This window comes from Propithecus coquereli, unplaced genomic scaffold (assembly GCF_000956105.1).
Source record: "Propithecus coquereli isolate 6110/MARCELLA unplaced genomic scaffold, Pcoq_1.0 Scaffold3, whole genome shotgun sequence".
Taxonomy (NCBI): Eukaryota; Metazoa; Chordata; class Mammalia; order Primates; family Indriidae; genus Propithecus; species Propithecus coquereli.
The window spans coordinates 20,885,069-20,907,357 of NW_012148618.1; the positions used below are offsets into that span (position 1 = coordinate 20,885,069).

Below are 22,289 nucleotides of genomic sequence, written 5' to 3' on the forward strand. Positions count from 1 at the left end.
AGACAAACTGGGTACATCCATACAATGAAATACTACTCAGCAATGAAATGAAAGAATTGTTGGTATGAACAACAACTTAAATTGATCTCAAGGTATTTGCTAAGTGAAAAAAGCCAATCTCAAATGGTCCCATTTATGTAACAGTCTCAAGATAACATAATTACAGAGAAGAATAAAGAAGTGGTTGCTCATTTAAGGATGCTAAGGATGGGGAGATGGATGTAACTATACTTTATGGTACAGCACGAGGGAATTCCTTGGTGGCAATGGAACAATTGGATACCTTGATTGTGGTTGTGGTTACACAAACCTATATACGGGACAGAATTGCCTAGAATTATACACAAACACACAAATGAATGTGTTTGGGCTTAGTTAGTTTGGGCAGGTGGGGGCAGGGACAGGGGTTGCGGAGCTCAGGCGGCAGGGTTCCTAACGGTACTGTCCATGCCTGAGGGTTGGGCACAGCAGGTTTAAACAACAAACATTTATTTCTCATGGTTCTGGAGGCTGGAAAGTTCAAGATCAAGATGCCGGCAGATTTAGTGTCTAGTGAGAGCCCTCTTCCTGGTTTGCAGATGGTTCCCCTCTTCCTGTACTTCCTCATAGAAAACAAAGAGAGCACCCCTGGCTTCTTCTACTTCTTATAAGGATACTAATGCCATCACGGGGGGCCCACCCTCATGACCTCATCTAAACCTCATTATCGCCCAAAGGTCCTACTTCCTGATACCATTCCATTGAGGGTTAGGGTTTCAAAATATGAATTTGGGGGGGACACAAACATTTGGTCCATAACAGAGTGCATTGTAAAATGTAAAATCTGAATTAGGCCTAATTAACAGTATTGTACCAGTGTTAATTTTCTGATTTTAATATTGTACTATAGTTACGTAAAATGTTACCATTTAAAAAATGCAGTATAATATAAAATACACTGGTCTTTGTCCCCAGTTCCAGTCATAGAGCACCTAAAATTTGTTGAATGATAGGAGTGTCTTTTGTTATTCATAATGAGCCTCTTTTGATCACACCTGAGTTTATGCTAATGAGGTGACCAAGGGTGGGGCTCCCTAGATAGCCTCAGGATGGGACCCGTCACTAGACAGACCAGGTGATTAGAGGATTGAAACTTTCAGCCCCATCCGCTGACCTGTGGGGTAGGGTGAGGGGGTGGGAAGGGCTGGAGAGCAAGCTCTGTAAAAACTCTTGAACAACAAGATTTGAGGACCTAAACACAAGGAGGTGCGGGAAGGGAGGTGGGCATGGAAGCTCTGTGCCCCCACCCACACACACAACCCTGTCCCTCTCTTCAGCTATCTGTTCAGCTGTATCCTTTATTATATCCTCTTAAATAAGCTGGTAAATGTTAAGTAAATGTTTCCCTGAGTTTTGTGAGCCATCCTAGCAAATTCATGGAACCCAAGGAGGAGGTTGTGGGAATCCTGGTGTGCAGCCCGTCAGTCAGAAGCATAAGTGTCAACCTACTACTTGCAATGGCGTCTGAGTGGAGGGCAGCCTTGTGGGACTGAGCCCTCCACCTGTGGGCTCTGACACTACCTCCAGGTAGATAGCGTCAGAATCGAGTTGAATAATAGGTTACCCGGTTGATGTCCACTGGAGAATTGCTCGTGACCAGAGATGTGGGTGGGAAAACCCACACATATGTGATCACAGAAGTGTTCTGTGCTGTGTGTGTGTACAGAGAAAAATATTGTTTGTTTTTTCCTTTACAGAGAAGCTAGGCGAGTGAGTCACAAACTCCTTGCACTACTTGTACAACTTCTTGTGGGTTTATAACTATTTCAAAATAAAAATGTTCTTTTTAATTGCTACTGAAAAAACTACAATGAGATACCACTTCATATACACTAGGATGACTATAATAAAAAAGACAGATGATAACAAGCGTTGGTAAGGATGTGGAAAAGTTGGAACCCTCATTCTTTACTGGTGGAAATATAAAATGGTGCAGCCATTTTGGAAAACAATCTAGAAGTTCCTCAAAAGGCTAAGCATAGAGCTCCTTTATCACCCAGCAACTCCACTCCTAGGGATCGGTCCAAGGAAAATGACAACTTATGCCGACACAAAAACTTATACATGAATGTTCATAGCAGCATTATCATAATAGACAAAAAGTAGAAACAATTCAAATGTCCATCAACAGATGAATCGATAAATAAAATGTGGTATAGCCATACAACAGAATATTATTTCATTATAAAAAGGAATGAAGTGTGATACATAATAAAACATGGATGAACTTGAAAATATTATGCTAAGTGAAAGAAGCCAGTCACAAAGGACCACATATTATATGATTCCATTTATGTGCAATATCCAGAATAGTCAAATCTATAGAGATAGAAAGTAGATTAGTGGTTACCAGGGGTCAGGGTCAGGGGTCGGTAGGGAGTTAAAGGTTGATGGCTAAAGGGGAGGATGATGAAAATGCTCTAAAATTGATTGTGATGATAGTTCCACAATGCTGAATATATTAAAAGCCATTGAACTGTACACTTTAAACAGGGCAATTTTATAGTATGGAAAATATATCTCAATAAAGCTATTGATGTAAGAAAAAAAGAGAATGCTCCAGGAGCATTAACATTCTGTCTGGGTAGGAAAGGGAGCCAGGAAGGATTTGAGCAGAGGAGCGACTTGCTGAGACTTTATTCACGAAAGGGTCACTCTGGCTGACCTTTTGGGGAGCGAAGAGTGAGGAAGACCAGATAGGAAGCTACTGTGATTATCTGGATAAGAGATGGTGATGGTACTCACAGACCAGTAGGAAGTGGTCAGATTCCAGACAGGAAAGCAAAACGAACAAGATTTGCAAGTGGTTTGGATGTGGGATATGAAAGCAAGAAAGGAGTCGAGGATGACTTTAAAGCTTGGGGCCGAGTAACAGGAAGGATGGAGTTGCGAGTTGCCAAAAAGGGGGTGACTACAAGAGGAGGAGGTTTTGAGAGGAATATGAGTTCAGTTTTGAGCATGTCGAGTTCAAGAGGTCGGTTAGATGTTTAGGTGGAACTGTCGAGTAAATAGGTGGATGCATCTGGGGTTCGTGGAAGGAGGCCTGGGCTGGGGATATAAGTTTGGCTGTCAGCAGCTTACAGATGATGGGTAAAGCCTCGACACTGGGGTCACCAAGCAAGCTAATACTGGGATAAAAGTGCAGGGCTGTTATGTCACGTAGCCTTCAAACAAGTTTCCATTTAGAGTTCTCATACTTTATTCCCCACCCCTGTCCATACTCACACTCTTCCTCACCGTCTCTTCCCACCTAGCACACTCAAGACTCGCATCGTACCACCTGGCTCGAGACTCCCTCTCTGTACGCGCAGCAAACACACGCCTCACACTCATAAGCTTCTTAAAAACGTAATCATCTTGTACTTCGGGAAAAGGACCCGTTTAACCATTTTAATGGCTGCATAGTTTTCTATCACATGAATTACAGTGTACTGTAGTTTCTTCAACCAACCTCTGTATTAGACATTTGTGGGGTTTTTTTGTTGTTGTTGAATTATTTTGCTATTAGTAAGAGATAGACCAATTTTGCATCCTTAGTTATTTCCTTAAAATAAATTCCTAAAAGCAGAATTGCAGGGTCAAAGAGTTTCGATTTGTTTTACCAAATGCCATCAAGAAAGATTAAGTGTTTGTAGTAGTGTTTCCTCACCTCTCCACACACGGGGACAGTGAGTTCTGTTCCTCCTTCTTTTAAGAGATGTCAAACAGACTGAATAAAATAATTAAATGTTCTAGTAACAATTTTTTACTTTTATATAATTAGCTGTTTGGAATGTTTTATTGAGTTCTCCTTAGAAGAACTAAGATGTGAAGTCTTCCACATCTGGTCCATCTACCAGCTTTTAATGGAATTTAGGAAAAAAAGTTAGTGAAGCTAGTGGGGTGTACCTTGAATCCAGACAACAGAAATAAAGACTGGAACTCTAACTTCACTGACAGACTCTACAAAGAAGTATTATGCTTGCCTCATAAATGAGGGAAGTGTAAACTACAAATGAAGTGGTGCTATTGTCACCAAGAAAACAAGAGCACACCACACAGTGGCTCACGCCTGTAATCCCAGCTACTTGAGAATCTGAAGCTGGAGGATCACTTGAGCCCAGGAGTTTCAGATCAGCCTGGACAACATAGTGAGACCCCTGTCTCAAAAAAGACATGGGCAGGAGACAGAAAACTAGAGGGATTTACAAGGGCTTAAGATAGAGTAGACCATCCAAGGAACTGCTTAGAACTGAGGAATTGATTTCATTTTCAACCATGTATTGAAAAGAGGATTTTTGTAACCATAGTAACGGTATTTCTGCCCCCTGAATAAGCGCTGGATACAGATGTGAACTAGGTTCAGTCTAAGAGAGGCTATGTGATACAAGGGAAAAGGAAGTCAAGCATCCACCAGGAAGGAACCAGCTGTACAAAGATTAATCAACCCTAAGAGCTCATTTGGGAAGGGTAGCATCCTAATAGAGTTAACGAACACTGCCTTAGAACAGGAGAAAATTTACACATTTTTGGCAATACGAAGAGGGTGGGGCTTGGATAACTGCTCTTTACATAGCTTTAATAGAGTTCTGCCTCATGACATATTTCCTCAAAATATATTTAAGAACATTTGCTATGTACTGAGCACTAAGCCTAAAGCCATCTTCTACCTCATCCTTTAGAAACAGTTGGCTAAAATTACACAAATAATAATTGAAGAGGCCAGCATTTGAACCCAAGACTATCTGATCCAATACTCATGTTCCTTCTAACACAACATGCTGCCTCTCTCAAATCTGCTATCTCTGAGTCTTAAGATGCCAGATCTGTAGGACCCAGGGCTAGTGGCATTCTAATTTTTGGAAGTTCTGCAAAATGCTCCCAAACGCTTTCCTAAACATCATGTGCCATAATCCATTCATTGTCTTTTCAAATATAATTCAAAATACACAACAATAAAATATCAAAAGAAAAAGAACAAGGATTAAAAACAAATTACATTATTAATGGGTGGTATTTACATCTTTTAAAAATGCTAAGAGTGAAAATCAAATCTTCACTAATTATCTGGAAAAGCATACCTTATAAAAAGGAGGTATTATTGAATTCAAAAAGAAAAAGGATCAACTTGTAAATTACAATGTCATTCCACTTTTGATTGTAGGTTCCTGGAGTGTTAGATTTGGAATTCTCCCTCAGCCTGGCATTGAGAGTTGCACATAGAGGCAGTCACTAAATAGGTACTAAGTGAGACAATATAAACAATGTTTTTTTAAAAAATCAGGATAGTGTAAGAAGAGCTCTACCAGGGGTAAACAAAAGAGAGAGAGAAATAAAAATAGAGCAAAAAAAAGAAGTAAAAAAATCAGACAGTGGGAGAAGATATTTATAACTCATGCAACCAACATAAGATTAGTTTAGTTTCAAAAAAAAAAAAAAAATTAAACTTCAACAAATCAGTAAGAAAAACTATCCAATAAAAAAATGAGGCAAGAACTGGCAATTCACAGAAGAATAAATTCTAGTGGATGAAAAAGAAGAGGGGGGAAATAAAAGAAATAAGAGGGAAAAAAATGTTTGACTTCACTAGTGATAAGTGAAATGCAAATAATGAGAAACAATTTCATACCAGTGTGGGTTGGCAAAAATGTTAAAATCGTGACAATATCAGGTGTTGGCGAAATATGGGAAAATGAAAATTCTCATTATTTTATTCACTCTTCACACTTGAGAAAGCAATTTGACAGTATCTAGCAAAGCTGACTACCCTGGACCTAACAGTTCCATTTCTAGGTACAAACTTTGGGGAAGCCTAGTGTATATACATAAGCAGATAATATACAAAGATGCTCATTACAGCACTATTTAGAATAGCAAAAAATTGGAGTGATGTTTCTATACAGAGAAAAAATGATGAATTATGGCACATTCTTATTTAATTTTATATAAACAAAAATGAAGGAATTATTCAACTGTAAACATGAATGTCTAATATACTGTTTAACTGAAAAAAATAATATGAATACTTGTGTAATATGATCACCTGAATAAGCTTATGAACCACATAAAACTCTATCACATATTTCTGAAATCCAGTATATAGTAAAAGCATAACATAAAAATATAGACAGAAAGAAACACCTCCTACTCATGAAAGTGGTTGATATTTGTTTTCTTTTAGGAGAGAGTTAAAGAAATGGGATCAGGGAAGAGAACAAAAGGACTTCAACTACATCTGCAACATTCTACTTCTTAAAAGAATTGAAGCAAAGAAGGCAAACTTAAGATTTGTTAAATTTGGGTGGTAGATACATGGATGTTTGTTATATTATTCTCTATGATGTTCTTTATGTTTTCAAGTTTTCATTAAAGCAACACAAAACAAAAAACTGAATATTAAAGTATATCTAACAAGATAATAAACATACTTCATAATAAGTTTCAGTGTTTGATGCCAAGAGTCTCTATGACACTGGGTAGAAATGTTTCGAAGTAGAGTCAGTTCTCTGGCAAACCAAGGATTTTTAAAAAATGAGAGACTATAGTTTCACTCAAGTATAGGCTTTCTTAATATATGATATTTTCCTATAGCAAAATAATAAATGAATACAATTTAAACTTAATTTTTGAGGTTATGATGAAGATGGTAAGTCTAGAATAATCACAAAAAATAGTAATACAAAAATGAATGCTTGGCTGGGCTCAGTGGCTTACGCCTGTAATCCTAGCACTTGGGAAGCCAAGGCGGGAGGACTGCTTGAGCTCAGGAGTTCAAGACCAGCCGGAGCAAAGAGTGAGACCCCGTCTCTATAAAAAATAGAAAAATTAGCCAGGCATGGTGGCGCACGCCAGTAGTCCCAGGTACTTGGGAGACTGAGATGGGAGGATTGCTTGAGCCCAGGAGTTGGAGGTTGCAGTGAGCTATGATCAAACCACTGCACTCTAGTGGGGCCAACAGAGTGAGAACCCGTTTCAAAAAAAAAAAAAAAAGAATGCTCCACTGACTTCTAACTGGCACACAAAAACATATATAAGAAAATTATTTTCTTATGGAAAAATCAAGAAGGCATTTAAATAATCCATAAAATTCAAAGTTGTAATCCATGTAATCCTTCAATAGTAAGATTGAAATTGTGTTCAATAATTGTATATATATGTAGAAAACATATTACATATGAACCATGCACATGAGACCAAAACTATTTAAATAAAAAACCGAGTAAATAATTCATAAAGCATGGTAGACAGAATCTCAGAAACTGGGTCAAAATTTTTCCAGAAAGCAAATGGTAGTTTTTTGGGGAGTTATTATAATATTTATTTAGGCCGGGCATGGTGGCTCACGCCTGTAATCCTAGCACTCTGGGAGGCTGATGTGGGAGGATCGCTTGAGCTCAGGAGTTTCAGATCAGCCTCAGCAAGAGCAAGACCCCATCTTTACTAAAAATAGAAAGAAATTAGCCAGGCAACTAAAAATGGAAAAAAACTAGGTGGGCATGGTGGTAAGCACCTGTAGTCCCAGCTACTCAGGAGGCTGAGGCAGGAGGATCACTTGAGCCCAGGAGTTTGAGGTTGCTGTGAACTAGACTGATGCCACAGCACTCCAGCCCAGGCAACAGAGCAAGACTCTGTCTAAAAATAATAATAATAATAATAATATTTATCTAAGAAAAAAGAGCCCCTAGAAATTGTATCCAAATTATATTCAATATTTGATTATCATTAGTGAAATTTTTAAAGGGGCTCAGGGTATCATGATGATCAGAGATATAGGACTATCTACATCTCTATATATTTGGAATATAGCTTTAATAAGTCATAAAAATATTGATATAAAAATTTTGGCTTGGAACCATACGTATATTTCCAGCGTTGATACTATGTTTCCATAATAGCTTACACAGAATAATCTGAGAATGTATTTGAGAGCTTACGTCAAACAATCCGTGTGCATCATCTAACATAGGGAAAGCAAATAGCAAACATCATTCAAAACTACAGCAAACTAGTTATCTATAATGAAATCCAAGTACAGTAAATACTATTTAATGAAATAACAAATCTATTAGTTAGTCCATTCCTAAGTTGATCTGACATGATGGAGTAGTTATTTATTCAACAGAATCCAGGTGAATGGAAAATATATTTTTTCTATTTGCTATATAAGCCTGAGTGCTAATGCCTTGGGAACCCATCCATATGGACATACAGGTTCCTACAATTGTTTGTGATTTGATCTGAAAAGGCTTGCTGTATTTTATTTGAGTCAGCTCTCAAGGTCTTTCTGGCATTAAAGTGCAATGAAACTCTTTAGATTTTATCAGGAAAAAACTGTATAGAGTAATACAGAAAAAAATCAGTCACATCAGAATAAGGCACCCATGAATATTTCTATCAGCTCATCAATTCCTATTATGAGCAGGGGCTTCTTCTAACTTTCAATAAATAACATAGATTTTCATTAGCAGTATGTTTTGGATAAACTATTTGTACACAGGCCTTTTCATTATGAACAGGTACAGATGCTCTTTGACTTATGATAGGGCTGTGTCCTGATAAACCCATCCTAAGTAGAAAATATTGGAAGTGGAAAATGCATTTAATACACTCATAAACCCATTTCAAAGTTGAAAAATCATAAATCAAACCATTGTAAACCAGGGACCATCTATTTAGTCTTCACTGCATGAAATTTTCCATTTATTTCCTTCTCTCTTTAATTTTCTTCTATTGAATGTCATAGAAGAAAACTCTCCAACTCCCAACTCTCCACCACCATAAAAAAAATAGAGAAATCCAGTGGCAGAGTAAAAGAATAACTATTCTGCCATTCATATCATGAAAGATTGACGTAAGAAAATAATTCCTAAAAGCCAGTGAAAAAAATGATGTCACAGGTCCTTTTGGGAAGTAATTAAGGTGAGATACAAATAAAATAAATAACAATGAATGAAAATTAGTTGAGAAGCACAGTCCCTGCAGATACGCTTTCTGAAAGCATCACAGATTTGGCCTTGAATCTCTAATCCTAGGGGTCCAGCAACTGTACACAGGAAGTGTCAAACCTGAATCAAGTAATTAGGCAATCAAGAGGCCTAATGAGCTCAGTGTCTAGCTAGTACACAAGAACCATTCTAGATGGATAGGAAAGAAATTAATTCATTAGGCCCTAACACTTAATGGCCTGATTCTCTCGCAGAACCCTCGTTGAGAAAAGCTGCTCTAGGTGTTTGTTCATACATAAGTGGAAATAAGCAACCATCTGTGTGGCAACCAGATGACTGCTAACCACAAATCCATCACTATGCAGTGGAAACACATTAAGTATGGATTTCTGAAAACTTTTATTTCATGTTCTTTTCTGTCAGTTCTTTTTAATCCTCTACTCAGAACATCATTGAGAATGACTAGCATGCAAAGCTTTTCTAGCCCACCCCAAAACAGTGTGAAAGAAGCTAAAGGAAAAAAAAAAAAGAAACCCATTTTAAGTATTAATTATAAATTCTTACTTGTATTTTCTTTTTTCTTTTTTTTTTTTTTTTTGAGACAGCATCTCACTCTGTTGCCCAGGCTAGAGTGCCGTGGCATCAGCCTAGCTCACAGCAACCTCAAAATCCTGGGCTCAAGTGATCCTCCTGCCTCAATCTCCTGAGTAGCTGGGACTACAGGCGCTCACCAACACACACGGCTAATTTTATGTTTCTATTTTTAGTTGGCCAGCCAATGTTTTCTACTTTTAATAGAGACAGGCTGGTCTTGAACTCCTGAGCTCAAGCAATCCTCACGCTTTGGCCTCCCAGAGTGCCAGGATTACAGGCAGGAGCCACCACATCCGGCCCTTACCTAAGTATTGATTTTCCAGAACGGTGAATGAGGTATAAATGAGAAATTATACAAGTCCAACATAACAATGACTCTGAAAAAAGTTAACTTCGGCCAAAGATATCTGAGTGCCTCATGCTATCGTAGACTTAATCCCTTTAAGTACCAATTATTTTCCCCAGTCTATGCCAGCTGTTGTTATCAGAAATCAGATTTTTTTTCTTGTACCAGGCAAGTCTCCTGTTCTTTAGCAGAACAGGAGACTGGAAGTCAAAGTCAAAGAAGGCGTTAAATTAGCCATCAGAAGCTTGTTCCCAACACTGTCTCGAGACTTTTCAGGGCCAGCCTGGTCTAGAAGCAAAACTACAATGGCGGCACTCTGGGATGAACACATTGGCCCTCATTCACTGCAACACCGATTGCTTCCACCAGCACCTTGCCTAACATAACAAATTAGTGCGCTAAAATAACCAAAACCAGATATTCTCTTTTGTCTTTTCAGGACTGCAGAAAAAGTAGCTCCATGCTATTGCAAACATGGTCTGGAATTCTTTTTCTTTTGAGACAGGGTATCACTCTGTTGCCTGGGCTAGAGTGCAGTGGCCTGAGCATAGCTCACTGCAGCCTCAAACTCCCAGACTCAAGCCATCCTCTTGCCTCAGCCTCCAAGTAGCTAAGACTACAGGCACACTCCACCATGTCTGGCTACTTTTTCTATTTTTTTGTAGAGACGGGGTCTAGCTATGTTGCTCAGGCTGGACTCAAACTCCCAAACTCAAGCAATCCTCCTGCCTTGGCCTCCCAAAGTGATAGGATTACAGGCATTAACCACTACACTCCGACTTGGCCTGGCATTTTTAAAACCTAGTTTTAGATAATTGAAAATATATGTCAAATTCAGTGGAAAATTGAAAAAGATTTTTTTTCTTTTCCTTTCTTAAATTTGCCCCAAAACCTTTTTAAGAGTTTCCAAATAGTAACTATCAGGCTGATAGTCCACACATCCCTTTATTACATTAATTATACTGGTAATTCCAGTGAGAGAATTAACAAATTCCCAAGAAGTTACCTTGGGAATTTTAAAGTCACAGTGTGAAGAGTATAAAATATCTTCATATGGTAGAATATGGCTCAAATACACAGTAGTATAAAATTTTCAATGTATGAATAACATGTACTCAAAACATAAGTCTACACTGAACATATGTGGAAAAGATATTTAATTGTAAAATAGAAAAGTAGGCCAGAGTACAGTTTTAAGGGTAATTGCTTCTTTATACAGTATAGGTAATCTAGAGGGGTTTTAGGGTTAAACATTTTCATAAAGCAATAAAACATTAAAAAATAAAGCAAGAAAAAAGGGTTTGAAGTTATGTTTTACAAAAAAAAAGAATAGTCTGTCAGAATTTAATGTTCATACATTGTGGAATTCAACAATATTGTGATGAGAGCAAGTCACAGCACAGACATTGAGCTTTCACAGGGAAAAGTAAAAGTTATGTTAGACATATCTATAGCATCACTGTAGTACAAAAAGTTCTTGTTCTACATACAAAAGCGATTTTTTTCCATAAGAATAATTTCCTGGGGGAGGGGGAATAAGTCCATGAAATATTTCAGAAACCCATATGGATTGAGTTTTCCAAAAACATTATCTTAAAATCCAGTGCCTTAAAGTGCTTTCATGTGGAAATCATGATGGAAGGCACAGAATACAGTTTCGCGTCCCCACTATGAAATTTTCAAAAAAGTGTAGATTTTGCAAATTCAAGTTATCTGGTAAGCTGCTCCTTCCAAGAACATTGTCATTCCAATAAAACCAGATGCTAGCTTACTTAGTTTCAATGACCTATAGAATAATAAGAGTTTTTTTTTTTTTCCGGTAACTTTCATCATCTTTGTGGGAAAAATACCTATGCAAGTGATGCATTTTCAAATTATAAAACATGCAGAATATGTACAAACAGAAAGTTTAAAAAATATTTGCTTCATATACATGTAAATCTACTTGCGTATAGCTGAAATTGAACAAATATAAAAATTTCGCTTTCTAAAAAATGTTTTCAGAGAATCTGAGACAACTTAAAGCTGTACAAAGATTTCCTGGGAGAAATCTCTTCATATAGAAGTTTATACCTACAGGAGTAATTCCAGCATCAGTCCACCATAATTATTACACAACGTTTGGTCTAATCGACAACGATCACCCTTAAAACTGTTCTGTTTCTGAGAAATTAAGGTTCGTACTAAAATCAAAAAGAATTCACAAAAACAGTGGCTTTTTGTGTTTTTGGATCTCTTCAACAATCTTTATCAACTCATTTGGAACTGTAAAAAAAAACAAAAACTATTTACAGAATTGTTTTAAATACATTTCACAACTTCTAAAGTAAAGTTTTATGTTACAAGAATTCAGAGCTCATGGCTTAAGTCCAATTATCAATCTGTAGTCTCTTCTATTATCCTGTATTTCCATGACTGTACCTTTATTGTGTACAGTTCAAGATTGTATTCTTTCTTGACCAAAAGTAAAATCAAACTACATGTTCATTTCAATTAAACAGCTTCTTTATTAGTCTGAAGGCGAGTCATAGCTTCTAATTTCTGTCTGTAGGCCTCTGCTTCCTGTTCTTTCTTTAGAAGCTGCTGTCGATACTTTTGTGCTTCTCGATTTGCTTCATCCAGCTGTTTCTGAAGAGCTTCTCTCTCCTAATTAAAAAAAAAAAGGGTTTTTTCAATTTTTGCACAAATACATTAACACACACAAGCATGCATCCTTCAAATAAAAAAAATTTTAGTAGCTAAAAGTAGCCACACATTGAAATTTACTAGACGTCTTGCCTTTTCAACAAATTCACTAATAATTAAGCCCCTAATTTTGTGCTCCACACTATGAAATATAGATTAGCTTCTGACTTCAAGAAAATTATTTTCCTAATTAGAAATAAGACTAATAGAACAAACCCAAATTAAGTACTTGTACTTTTATATGTACTACAAAAACTAGAGAAGAGTTTTAAAAGAGAAATATACAATCATCTCTCTTCATATCTCTATTTGTGATTCTTTAACCTAAAGGTAGTAATTATAAAACAATATTTACTGAGCACCCACTGTGTGATTAAACAAGATGATTTCCAACAATAAGCTTCTAAGATACATATTAAGCCCACGTCATAGATGAGAAAAATGGTGCTTGGATATGATGTAGCTTTCCCAAGGTCACACAGTATGGAGTTGGGTTTATAGGATTCTAATGTTGCTGCTTTTAAAATCATATTCCTCTCTGACAGCAATATACCTCACCTTTAAAATGAAGAGTGCAGAACTAGAGTAGTATTTCCTAAATTATACTATTTTACAAATCAATAAAACACTAAATTCTCTACTGTGACCCATTAAATTGTACAGGTATAAAATATACATATTAAATTCCTCAATAAATCGAGAGCTGAAATACAAATCCAATCCAATGAAAATCCTCCTCCTCCTCTTCCTCACTCTGCTCCTATTCAGTTATCTCAGGAAAAATGACACGAGAAAATATTTCAAAGAATCCTTTCCCACACCTCTAAGTAAGCACCCGGACAAAAGCTCAATCTGCACAGACCCACGCTCAAGGCAAGTTTCCATAGTCTTAGGAATGAAGCAACCCCATCACAGATGCTCAGAACCTTTTAGTGGGGTGGAGGCTGGGGGTAGGATTATAAATCACAAGAAAGGCCAGGTTTACACTGGGCAAGACACTTGGCCCCAAGAGAACTGCAGGTGAGGGGTTGGCAGCCTGCTGGGGAAGGACAGTACGAGGGTCTCTCCCTATATATCCACTGCCTCTATGACTTGTCCATCGTGAGCACGAAAAGATTTCCTCTCCTTCACTATTCACATGGTCCATAAGGAAGAGCATATATAATCCCCCCTGCCTTCCTGTGATCCCACTCCCTTCTCCATACTGGGAATGAAGCTAGATCCAACATTTATTTTTCCCATGGGTCCACCAGATATGGGAGTGATTGATTACACAAGTGGGCTCCAAACCTTCCGATTACACAAAATAGAAAAGTAGAAGAAAGGATTGTCCCTTACCTTCAATTTCAGCAATGCCCAGATCCTACCCTGCTACCTCCCTACACCCCTGCCACCCTCTTCTCACACTCTTCTTACCCTAACTCCAGGCAAGATGACAATGTAGGAACAAACCAGAAAGGACACCTAAGACGAGCCTCTGGTAAGCAATGATGCCAGTCCCCTGGTTGTGAACTATGCAAGACTTTGAAGACACCGATGGAAGGGGTGGGGAGTAGAGGGTAGGGGTTGGATGCTGCTTCCCCAGGAGCTAGACCCCACCTCTGGCAGGAGCACTCACAACCATGCGTAAGTGTTTTAAAATTTTATACGTGTGTGAGAAATAAGACACTTTGGTAGTCAAAGTTCTGAATATGAGCAAAATTTGCCTTGATTTGGTAGGAGATACTGGAACAGATTAACCCAAAAGTATCTTCTAGAATTAGCTATTTTTATCAACAGGATCAGCAAGGGATTCACAATTATTGCCAAAGATGAAAGCAAACTGAGTGAGGTAGTCTAATGGTGAAAACAGTTTAATCCTATTCTCCTTACTGCATATTTTAATTTCACGAAGTGGAACATATCTTAATAGAAATGAAAAGACAGCTCCCTTCTGCCTACTAGGTCAAATAAAAGACTCATTTTACACTGCTTTTTTGGCTAATTCTGTAAAATCTGAAAGACAAAGATCATTAGCACTACTCTTTGAATACATTTAATCTTCAAGAATGAAAGCATGATTAACAATCAATTTAAGTATGTTCATTTTTTACTTAATTCTCAGGAATATAGGTATTTGGGGAGAGATCTTTTTGCCATCTCACTTTTCAAAGCAAATTAAAATCTGAAAGGTAGAAAATATCACTTTTGGTTTTACTCATAGATCCTTTGTTTCCAAATTTATTTGTCAAACGTTTACTGAACATATATTACATGGAAGATACTTCCTTAATGCAAACAGTAATTTATTTGGTTGTTTCACACATGAATAGTGCAACAGACCGACATTTGAGATTTATATGTATTTAAATGGAAATGCCAATCCTATAGCTGTGATCTTTGCAATAAAATCACAATAAAAAGGATTTTGACATTTTTAAGTAAACACAGTATTTTTCTCCTAACAGTCTAACATTAAAGAATTCTAAGAAAAAAAATCCTGGTGATAATCAAGATTTGGTAGCAATAAGGAAGATATTTATCTTATCATACAATTCTAAACCCAATCAACATACTGCTATAACATTAATCAATGAAATAATAGAGCCAGGGAAGATTTGAGTTTGCTTTTTAAATTGTAAATATGATTCTTGAATTTTGCTTCAGCTAACAGCAATGATCTCTAACAGTTTTATCATCTTACTATGTAGTTTTCTAATATTCATATTTTGCTTTACCTATTATAAATCACAAAATTATTATAGTGATTTATATTCTACCATACCTCAGTATAAATTTTAGAAGAGTAATAATAACAACCAACATTTACTGAGCATTGACTATATAACGGCCATTATACTAGTCCTTCACATGCATTCCCATTTAATTCTCACAACAATCGTACAATGTAGGTGCTTTATTATTTCACCCTTTGTACTCACAGGGAAGCCAACCCTTGAATGGTCAAATAACTTGACCAAAATCACAAAATCAGAAAATAAAGTTCAAACTGAAATCTGATTCTAGACCCATATTCATAACCACTAAATGTTTTTTAGAAAAAGAAAGTGGGTGGGGTGAACTGTTTGCTTGTGTGTAAACAGCAATTTTTCTAACTGCCCTGGGCCAAATATAACAAATATGATTTTATTTTTACAAATAAATTTTTATTGAAATACAGCCACACCCACTCATTTCCAATATGCTGCTTTCCCACTGAATTGGCAGAACTGAGTAGTTGCAACAGAGACTATATGGTCCATAGAGCCAAAAATATTTGCTACCTGGCCCTTTACAAAAAAACTTTGCCTTCTCCTGCCCTACAGAAAGACTTACCAAGAAGAGATATGACTATAGAAAATTTTAAACTGTGGCAGATCAGGAAGGGTATCCATTAATAAAAGGAAAACAGATTTGAAACATTTTTATCAAATAAAACCTTGTATAAAGTTTACAGAAATCAATTTTTAAAAGAACACTAAGGATCTCAACTCTACCACTAGTTAGAGGACACAAATATTTCATTAAAAATAAACAAAATTCACTAATAAACATATTTATCCTAACCTCCATGGCAAATAAAAATTTGCCATGGTAGCACATGGCACACTTCCTCCAAAAATATCTTCAATGCAATAATATCAAGCAAGGGGTGGTAACAAAATTATATACATTATTGCAGTGTTACAGCTGTTTTAGAATTTGTCTAGCAAGGCTTTCTGGGAAGATCCCCATAAAAAATAATTATATAGATTCTTGCAAATTGGTCTTATTCATAACTTCACCTCCGAAAAACAAACCTATTTCATTTCCCATATTGCTATAAATTTCCTATAATTTAAACTAATTTCTCCTGATATTATTGGTAAATCTCTCCATTGTTAGTTGGGAAACTCTATTAACATAAATTCTTAGTACCTTCTTTATAGACAGTCACTATGGTAATTGCAGATACAGACACACAAAGAAAACCCAAACATGTCAGATTTTATATGAGTTAATTTTTAAATTTCTTTAGAGAGAGTTTCTATTTTTTTTTTTGAGACAGCATCTCACTCTGTTGCCCAGGCTGGAGTGCTGTGGCATCAACCTAGCTCACAGCAACCTCAAACTCCTGGGCTCAGGCGATCCCCCCGCCTCAGCCTTCCAAGTAGCTGGGACTACAGGCATGCACCACAACATCTGGCTAATTTGTCTATTTTTAGTAGAGATGGGGTCTTGCTCTTGCTGAGGCTGGTCTCGAACTCCTGACCTCAAGTGATCCTCCTGCCTAGGCCTCCCAGAGTGCTAGTATTACAGGCATGAGCCATGATGCCTGGCCTAGAGCAAGTTTCTAAATCTCAGCATTATTGATAGTTTTCAACCACATAGTTCTTTATTGTGTGGGGCTGTCCTGTGCATTGTAGGATGTCTACCTGGCCTCTACCCATTAAATGCCAGTGGAATGCCACTAGTCATGACAACCAAAAATGTCTCCAGACATTGCCAAATGTACCTTAGGGTTAAAATCGCCCCAGTTATGACTCACTGCTTTTAAGAAACTTTAAGTTAATGGCCAACCTGCCACTTAGAAAGGAGTATAAAGATCTGCCCCCAAGAGGACTAGTATAAAAATCTGCCCCCAAGAGTACTAGTTATCTAAGGAAATAAATTCAAAAGAATGATTTCACGTATTATAAGGAAATGATTACCTGGTTTGATGAAAACATTGGAGGTCATCTCTTCATTCTATATCTCCAGCCCACCTCTACCATCTATATTCACTGTATGCATCAAGGTTTCTCTGTAATAGCCCTAACAGGTCAACCGTGGCTTGAACATTTCCAGTGATGGAGAATAAGATTTCCATTACCAGAACTCTAATTACTAAAAACAAAGCACACAAAAACCACTATTCTTTATATCAAGCTAAAACTCAATCTCCCTGAAGTTCTATCTCGTTGGTCCTAGTTAATTTATACACCTCAATTCATACTTTCCTGTTATTTGCAATTATTCTCCCTCGTCTCTCAAAGACCGTAAGAGGGGAATCTGGCTGAACTTTGAGGGCAATAGCAATGCTCACTGGTCATTAGGTAAATAAAGGTGCAGGCTGCATATTCATAGGTTAAAAAATATAATTTGTTCAACTGAATAAGTTTATGTTCAATAAAAATTCAAGTAATTTAAAAATGTTTTATTAAATAGTTAAAGCAAAGTACATGACAAAATTTTTTCACCTTACGTCTCAAAAAGATCTGACATATCAGAAAAAAGCAATAAAGAGTATTAAATAAAATTAAATACTGATTCTGTTCAATGCAATACATTGTTAGTTTGTCAATAAGAACTTCAACATCCTGCATATCACTTTAAATATTAAAGAAATAAAACAACCCACCATCAATAAAGTCATGATTTTACCAAACATTCTGGTTAAATCATGAATCAGATTCTTTTAAACTCAATGATATGTTATTTGTAATTGTGGCCAAAGATGTACCAGTCTTATATTTAAACGAATTTGGGAAGGGTATTTTCTAATTTTCTTTAGTTGGAATTATGTTGTCTTTTAGTGACTTTTTAAAAAATCTTCACCTTTCTATGATAATAAGAACCTTTACAAAGAACTACTAAATATTCACCAAATTTACTATATACATATATTAGATATTATAAATATTATAAAATGAATGTGCTGAGTTTTTCAATTCTCATAAAAACCCTAAAATGGAGATATTATTCTAAATTCCAATTTGACAATAAAACTGAAACTCAGAAAGGTAAGATATCTTGCCTCAAAGCTAATAGGGCAAGAGGCAGGATTCAAACCCGCTTCAAGTCCAATGCTCTTTCAAAGTTATTCAAGGATAACTTTGTTTTCATTTGATATATATTAATGTCAAATTCAAGGAACACTTTGACTTGTCTGCTTTCAGCTAAAAAAAAAAAAAATTCAGTAAACACAGTTTTATTTATAGTAAGATGAGAAAAAAACTGTGACGCAACAAACTGGTTTATACTTACAAACTAGTTTAGGAGAGGGCAAAAAAAGTTGAATTCTATCAACAGTCTAAATTAACTTACTTTCCTTAAAAGACTTAATGGTGAAATAAGCAGTTATCTACTGCTTTTTACAAAATAACCCATTTGACAAACATTAACCTTTTTTAAGAGAATCCCCTAGCATAATTAGGCATTTGCATTTCATTTTTAAAGGACAAAAAAATTTTTAGCCAGTATATAGTAGTATTTTCCTTTAGTGAGTTGTGAGAATGGTGTGTTTGTAAGTTTAATAGAAAATAAAGGATGGCGTGCAAGAACCAAAGACATCTCAATGTTATCAGATGACAGACTTTGTTACAAACGAATTCTTCACTCACTCATTCATTCATTCAATATTTATTTATTGAAGGCTTGCTATATGTATAAGGCAAAAAAAAATAAACAAAATCATAATACTATGCACTTTCATTCTGTATCAAAACAATACTGTCAGTAATAAATATAAAAGACAAAAAAAAGTAAGTTGAATTTATTTTGGATGACTGCAGCAAAACACACCGGGTAAAAGACTCCTTACTTCTATTTCTGCAGATTCCACCCTGTTTTCAATTATTTCGATACATTGTCTCTTAGCTGGTGGTTCTTCACTTATAACAGTTTCTTCAGCAATGTCCGTTGCTGGTACTGTTAATACTAAAATGAAAAAAATGTTTGCATTACTTCATTTTCAGATAGGTTTAGTAGAACTAAAACTTGTCTTGACATCACTGATGCTACTCATCTAAAATAAGAACATTCCAAACAAATAATACCAAAACACTGACTTGCTTTTTATGAGGATGTCCATATTTGTCTTTTTTACCTTGCTGCTTTTTTTTTTTATTTCAGCATATTATAGGGGTACAGATGTTTAGGTTACGTATGTTGCCCTTGCCCCCCGTCCCCACCAAGTTACGTTGCTTTTTTATTATAATCTACTTATTAAAGTACCTACTTATTTTTTAAAATTGTATCTAATATATTCATTCATATGACTCAAAAATCAAAATATTTAACAAGCATATTTTGGGAGGTCTCATGCACACCCTTCTAATACAGATAATCATTTATTTCTTGTGCATTTTTCTTATATTAATTTATTTTAAAACAAACATGTACATTCTCATTTTTCTTTCTTACACAAAAGCTAGCATACATACAATACATACATTCAAACATACATACAACAGATATATTATTTTGCATCTGTTGTTTTCACTCTAAATATTTAGAGTATTTTTTATCAGTACATAGAGAGCTTCCTTTTATTTAGGTACATGATATTCCATTATACGGATATACCATTATGAACACTGTTCATAAACTTTGCTTGTCTCCCTAATAGACTGTTGGACTTCATCTCAATTTTTAGTAGCTCTTTATATAAATGTAAATATATACAGAGGCTGTCCTTGCTTTGCGCACAGCAGTATATGACCATGAAAGTCACTGTGCAAGCTGAAACCATGCAAAACAATTTTAACAATCAATGAGGAAAATTACAATTGTTCCATGGCCTTTAAAATTTTTTGTCATGAACCTTGAAAGCATTACGTTAAAAAAAATTTGTCGGCCAGGCGCGGTGGCTCATGCCTGTAATCGTAGCACTCTGGGAGGCCGAGGCGGGTGGATCATTTGAGCTCAGGAGTTCGAGACCCGCCTGAGCAAGACAAGGGCAAGACCCTGTCTCTACTAAAAATAGAAAGAAATTACTTGGACAACTAAAAATCTATATAGAAAAAATTAGCCGGGCATGGTGGCGCATGCCTGTAGTCTCAGCTACTTGGGAGGCTGAGGCAGAAGGATCGCTGGAGCCCAGGAGTTTGAGGTTGCTGTGAGCTAGGCTGATGCCATGGCACTCTAGCCCAGGCAACAGAGTGAGACTCTGTCTCAAAAAAAAAGAAAAATTTGTCAAAACATGAAAAACTCTTACTGTCAGTTATTAAATATAAATGTAAACAGAAATTTTAAAAAATTAAAACTAGTATTTATTTAGTACAGTGTAATTTAAAACATTAGAAATATTGAGAATTAAAGTGTTTTCTTTTCATTCATATCACATTTACAAATTTTTCTTTTTCTATTTTTTTTTTTTTTTTTTTTGGAGACAGGGTCTCAGTCTGTTGCCCAGGATAGAGTGTAGTGGTGCAATCATAGCACCTTGCAACTTCAAACTCCTGGGCTCAAGCGAGCCGCCTACCTCAGCCTCCCAAGTAGCTGGGACTAGAAGCACGTGACACCGTGTCTGGCTTTTTTTTTTTTTTTTTTTAAATTTTTTGTACAGATAGGGTTCTCACTATGATACCCAGGCTGGTTTTGAACTCCTGGCCTTAGGCAATCCTCCTGTCTCAGCCTCTCAAAGTGCTGGTACTACAGGCATGAGCCACTGCACGCAGCCTCTAAGCTCCTTTTTCAACCAGAATACTTTTGGGCCAATTTCTCTTTCCACCTAGTATGTACTCAGAGAAAGCAAGCTATTTGCAAAGGGTTACAAAAATGAGATTCAAGGCAAAACTAAATACTTTGGAAAACATACCACAATTTCCTAAGAATTAAAAATAAACACAAACTTCATACAAATGTCTACTACTAACCTTGTTGTCCATCTGGCATGGTCACAATGATGGGCTGACCTATTCCACTGGTGGGAATGGAGTGTAAATTTCCAAGCTGAATTCCATCTGTAACTATTGTGATGACTTGCTGACCCCCAGAACTAACTACTTGCTGAATTGCACCATCCACAGATTCTGCTGTAACCACTTCCTCCGTGGCAACTACTGGAAAAAAAAAAGGAAAAAATCAGTGAATATATATAACAGTATAAACAGAAATTTATTAATATTTTTACTTTGCTACTTTTGCCTTTCCTGCTTCTTCCTCACACAGAAAAACTTTTACATGGTTTTTAACTCAGTTTCCACTGGTGGTGCAGACAACTATATAAACAGATGACTACAAGTCTCATAATTTACAATAAGTGAGTTCTAACTATTTTTACATGTGAGTGATTAAATAAATAATTTCTCTTCATTCCATTATATGAGGTACAAAATTTATAAGATCTCATAAGATCATGACAAAGGTTACATATGCTTCATAGAACTCCACAATTCAAAAGATACTTTTGAATATAGTTATATTCCATTTACATTTACATATGAATTGATATACAGAATAAATAGTATTCCCTTTTTGGAGTGAGCGAGCAAGGGTTGCCTTGATAATAAGCAGCATGCAGATCTGGTACTGTATGATATTAATAAGACAACATTTTAACATTTACATAAATAAAATCCCCAAATATGCTCTTAATAATTTATGAGAGTCTCAGAGAGGATTCTGGCAGCTAAAAACAGCGCCTCTGGCCTTGCCTGGGTAAAGAAATCACAAGTTAATACTGCCAAAATCCTTTCCCACAGGTACTCCTATGCCCAAATACCAATCCCAAAAGACATGCACAGGAACATTCATCACAGCTTTACTCATAATAGTCAAAAACTAGAAACAGTCCAGATATTCACTGATAGTAAATAAATTATGAGAGTCATATATTGGAATATCTACCGCAATTAAAGTGACTATATGCAAAACATGGATGAATCTGACAAAAAATACTGAGTAATGTCAATCACACACAAAATAATATATACTATCTACCTTCCATTTATGAACCAAGCTATGTTTACACAGGAGTG

The 22,289-nt window shown here is 36.2% G+C and overlaps 1 protein-coding gene across 1 annotated transcript in view; it reads right to left on the minus strand.

Annotated features, from left to right (window-relative positions):
* Positions 1-12,166: 12,166 nt before the first annotated feature.
* The window catches only part of GABPB1 (GA binding protein transcription factor, beta subunit 1), a 59,848-nt gene continuing 49,725 nt past the window's right edge, over positions 12,167-22,289 (minus strand). Inside the window, exons 2-4 of the mRNA XM_012649152.1 lie at positions 21,186-21,371; positions 19,130-19,245; positions 12,167-12,549 (exon numbers count right to left, since the gene is read on the minus strand). Of these exons, the coding sequence (XP_012504606.1) occupies positions 12,397-12,549; positions 19,130-19,245; positions 21,186-21,371 (455 nt within the window). The 3' untranslated portion in view covers positions 12,167-12,396. The remainder of the gene's footprint in view (positions 12,550-19,129; positions 19,246-21,185; positions 21,372-22,289) is intronic.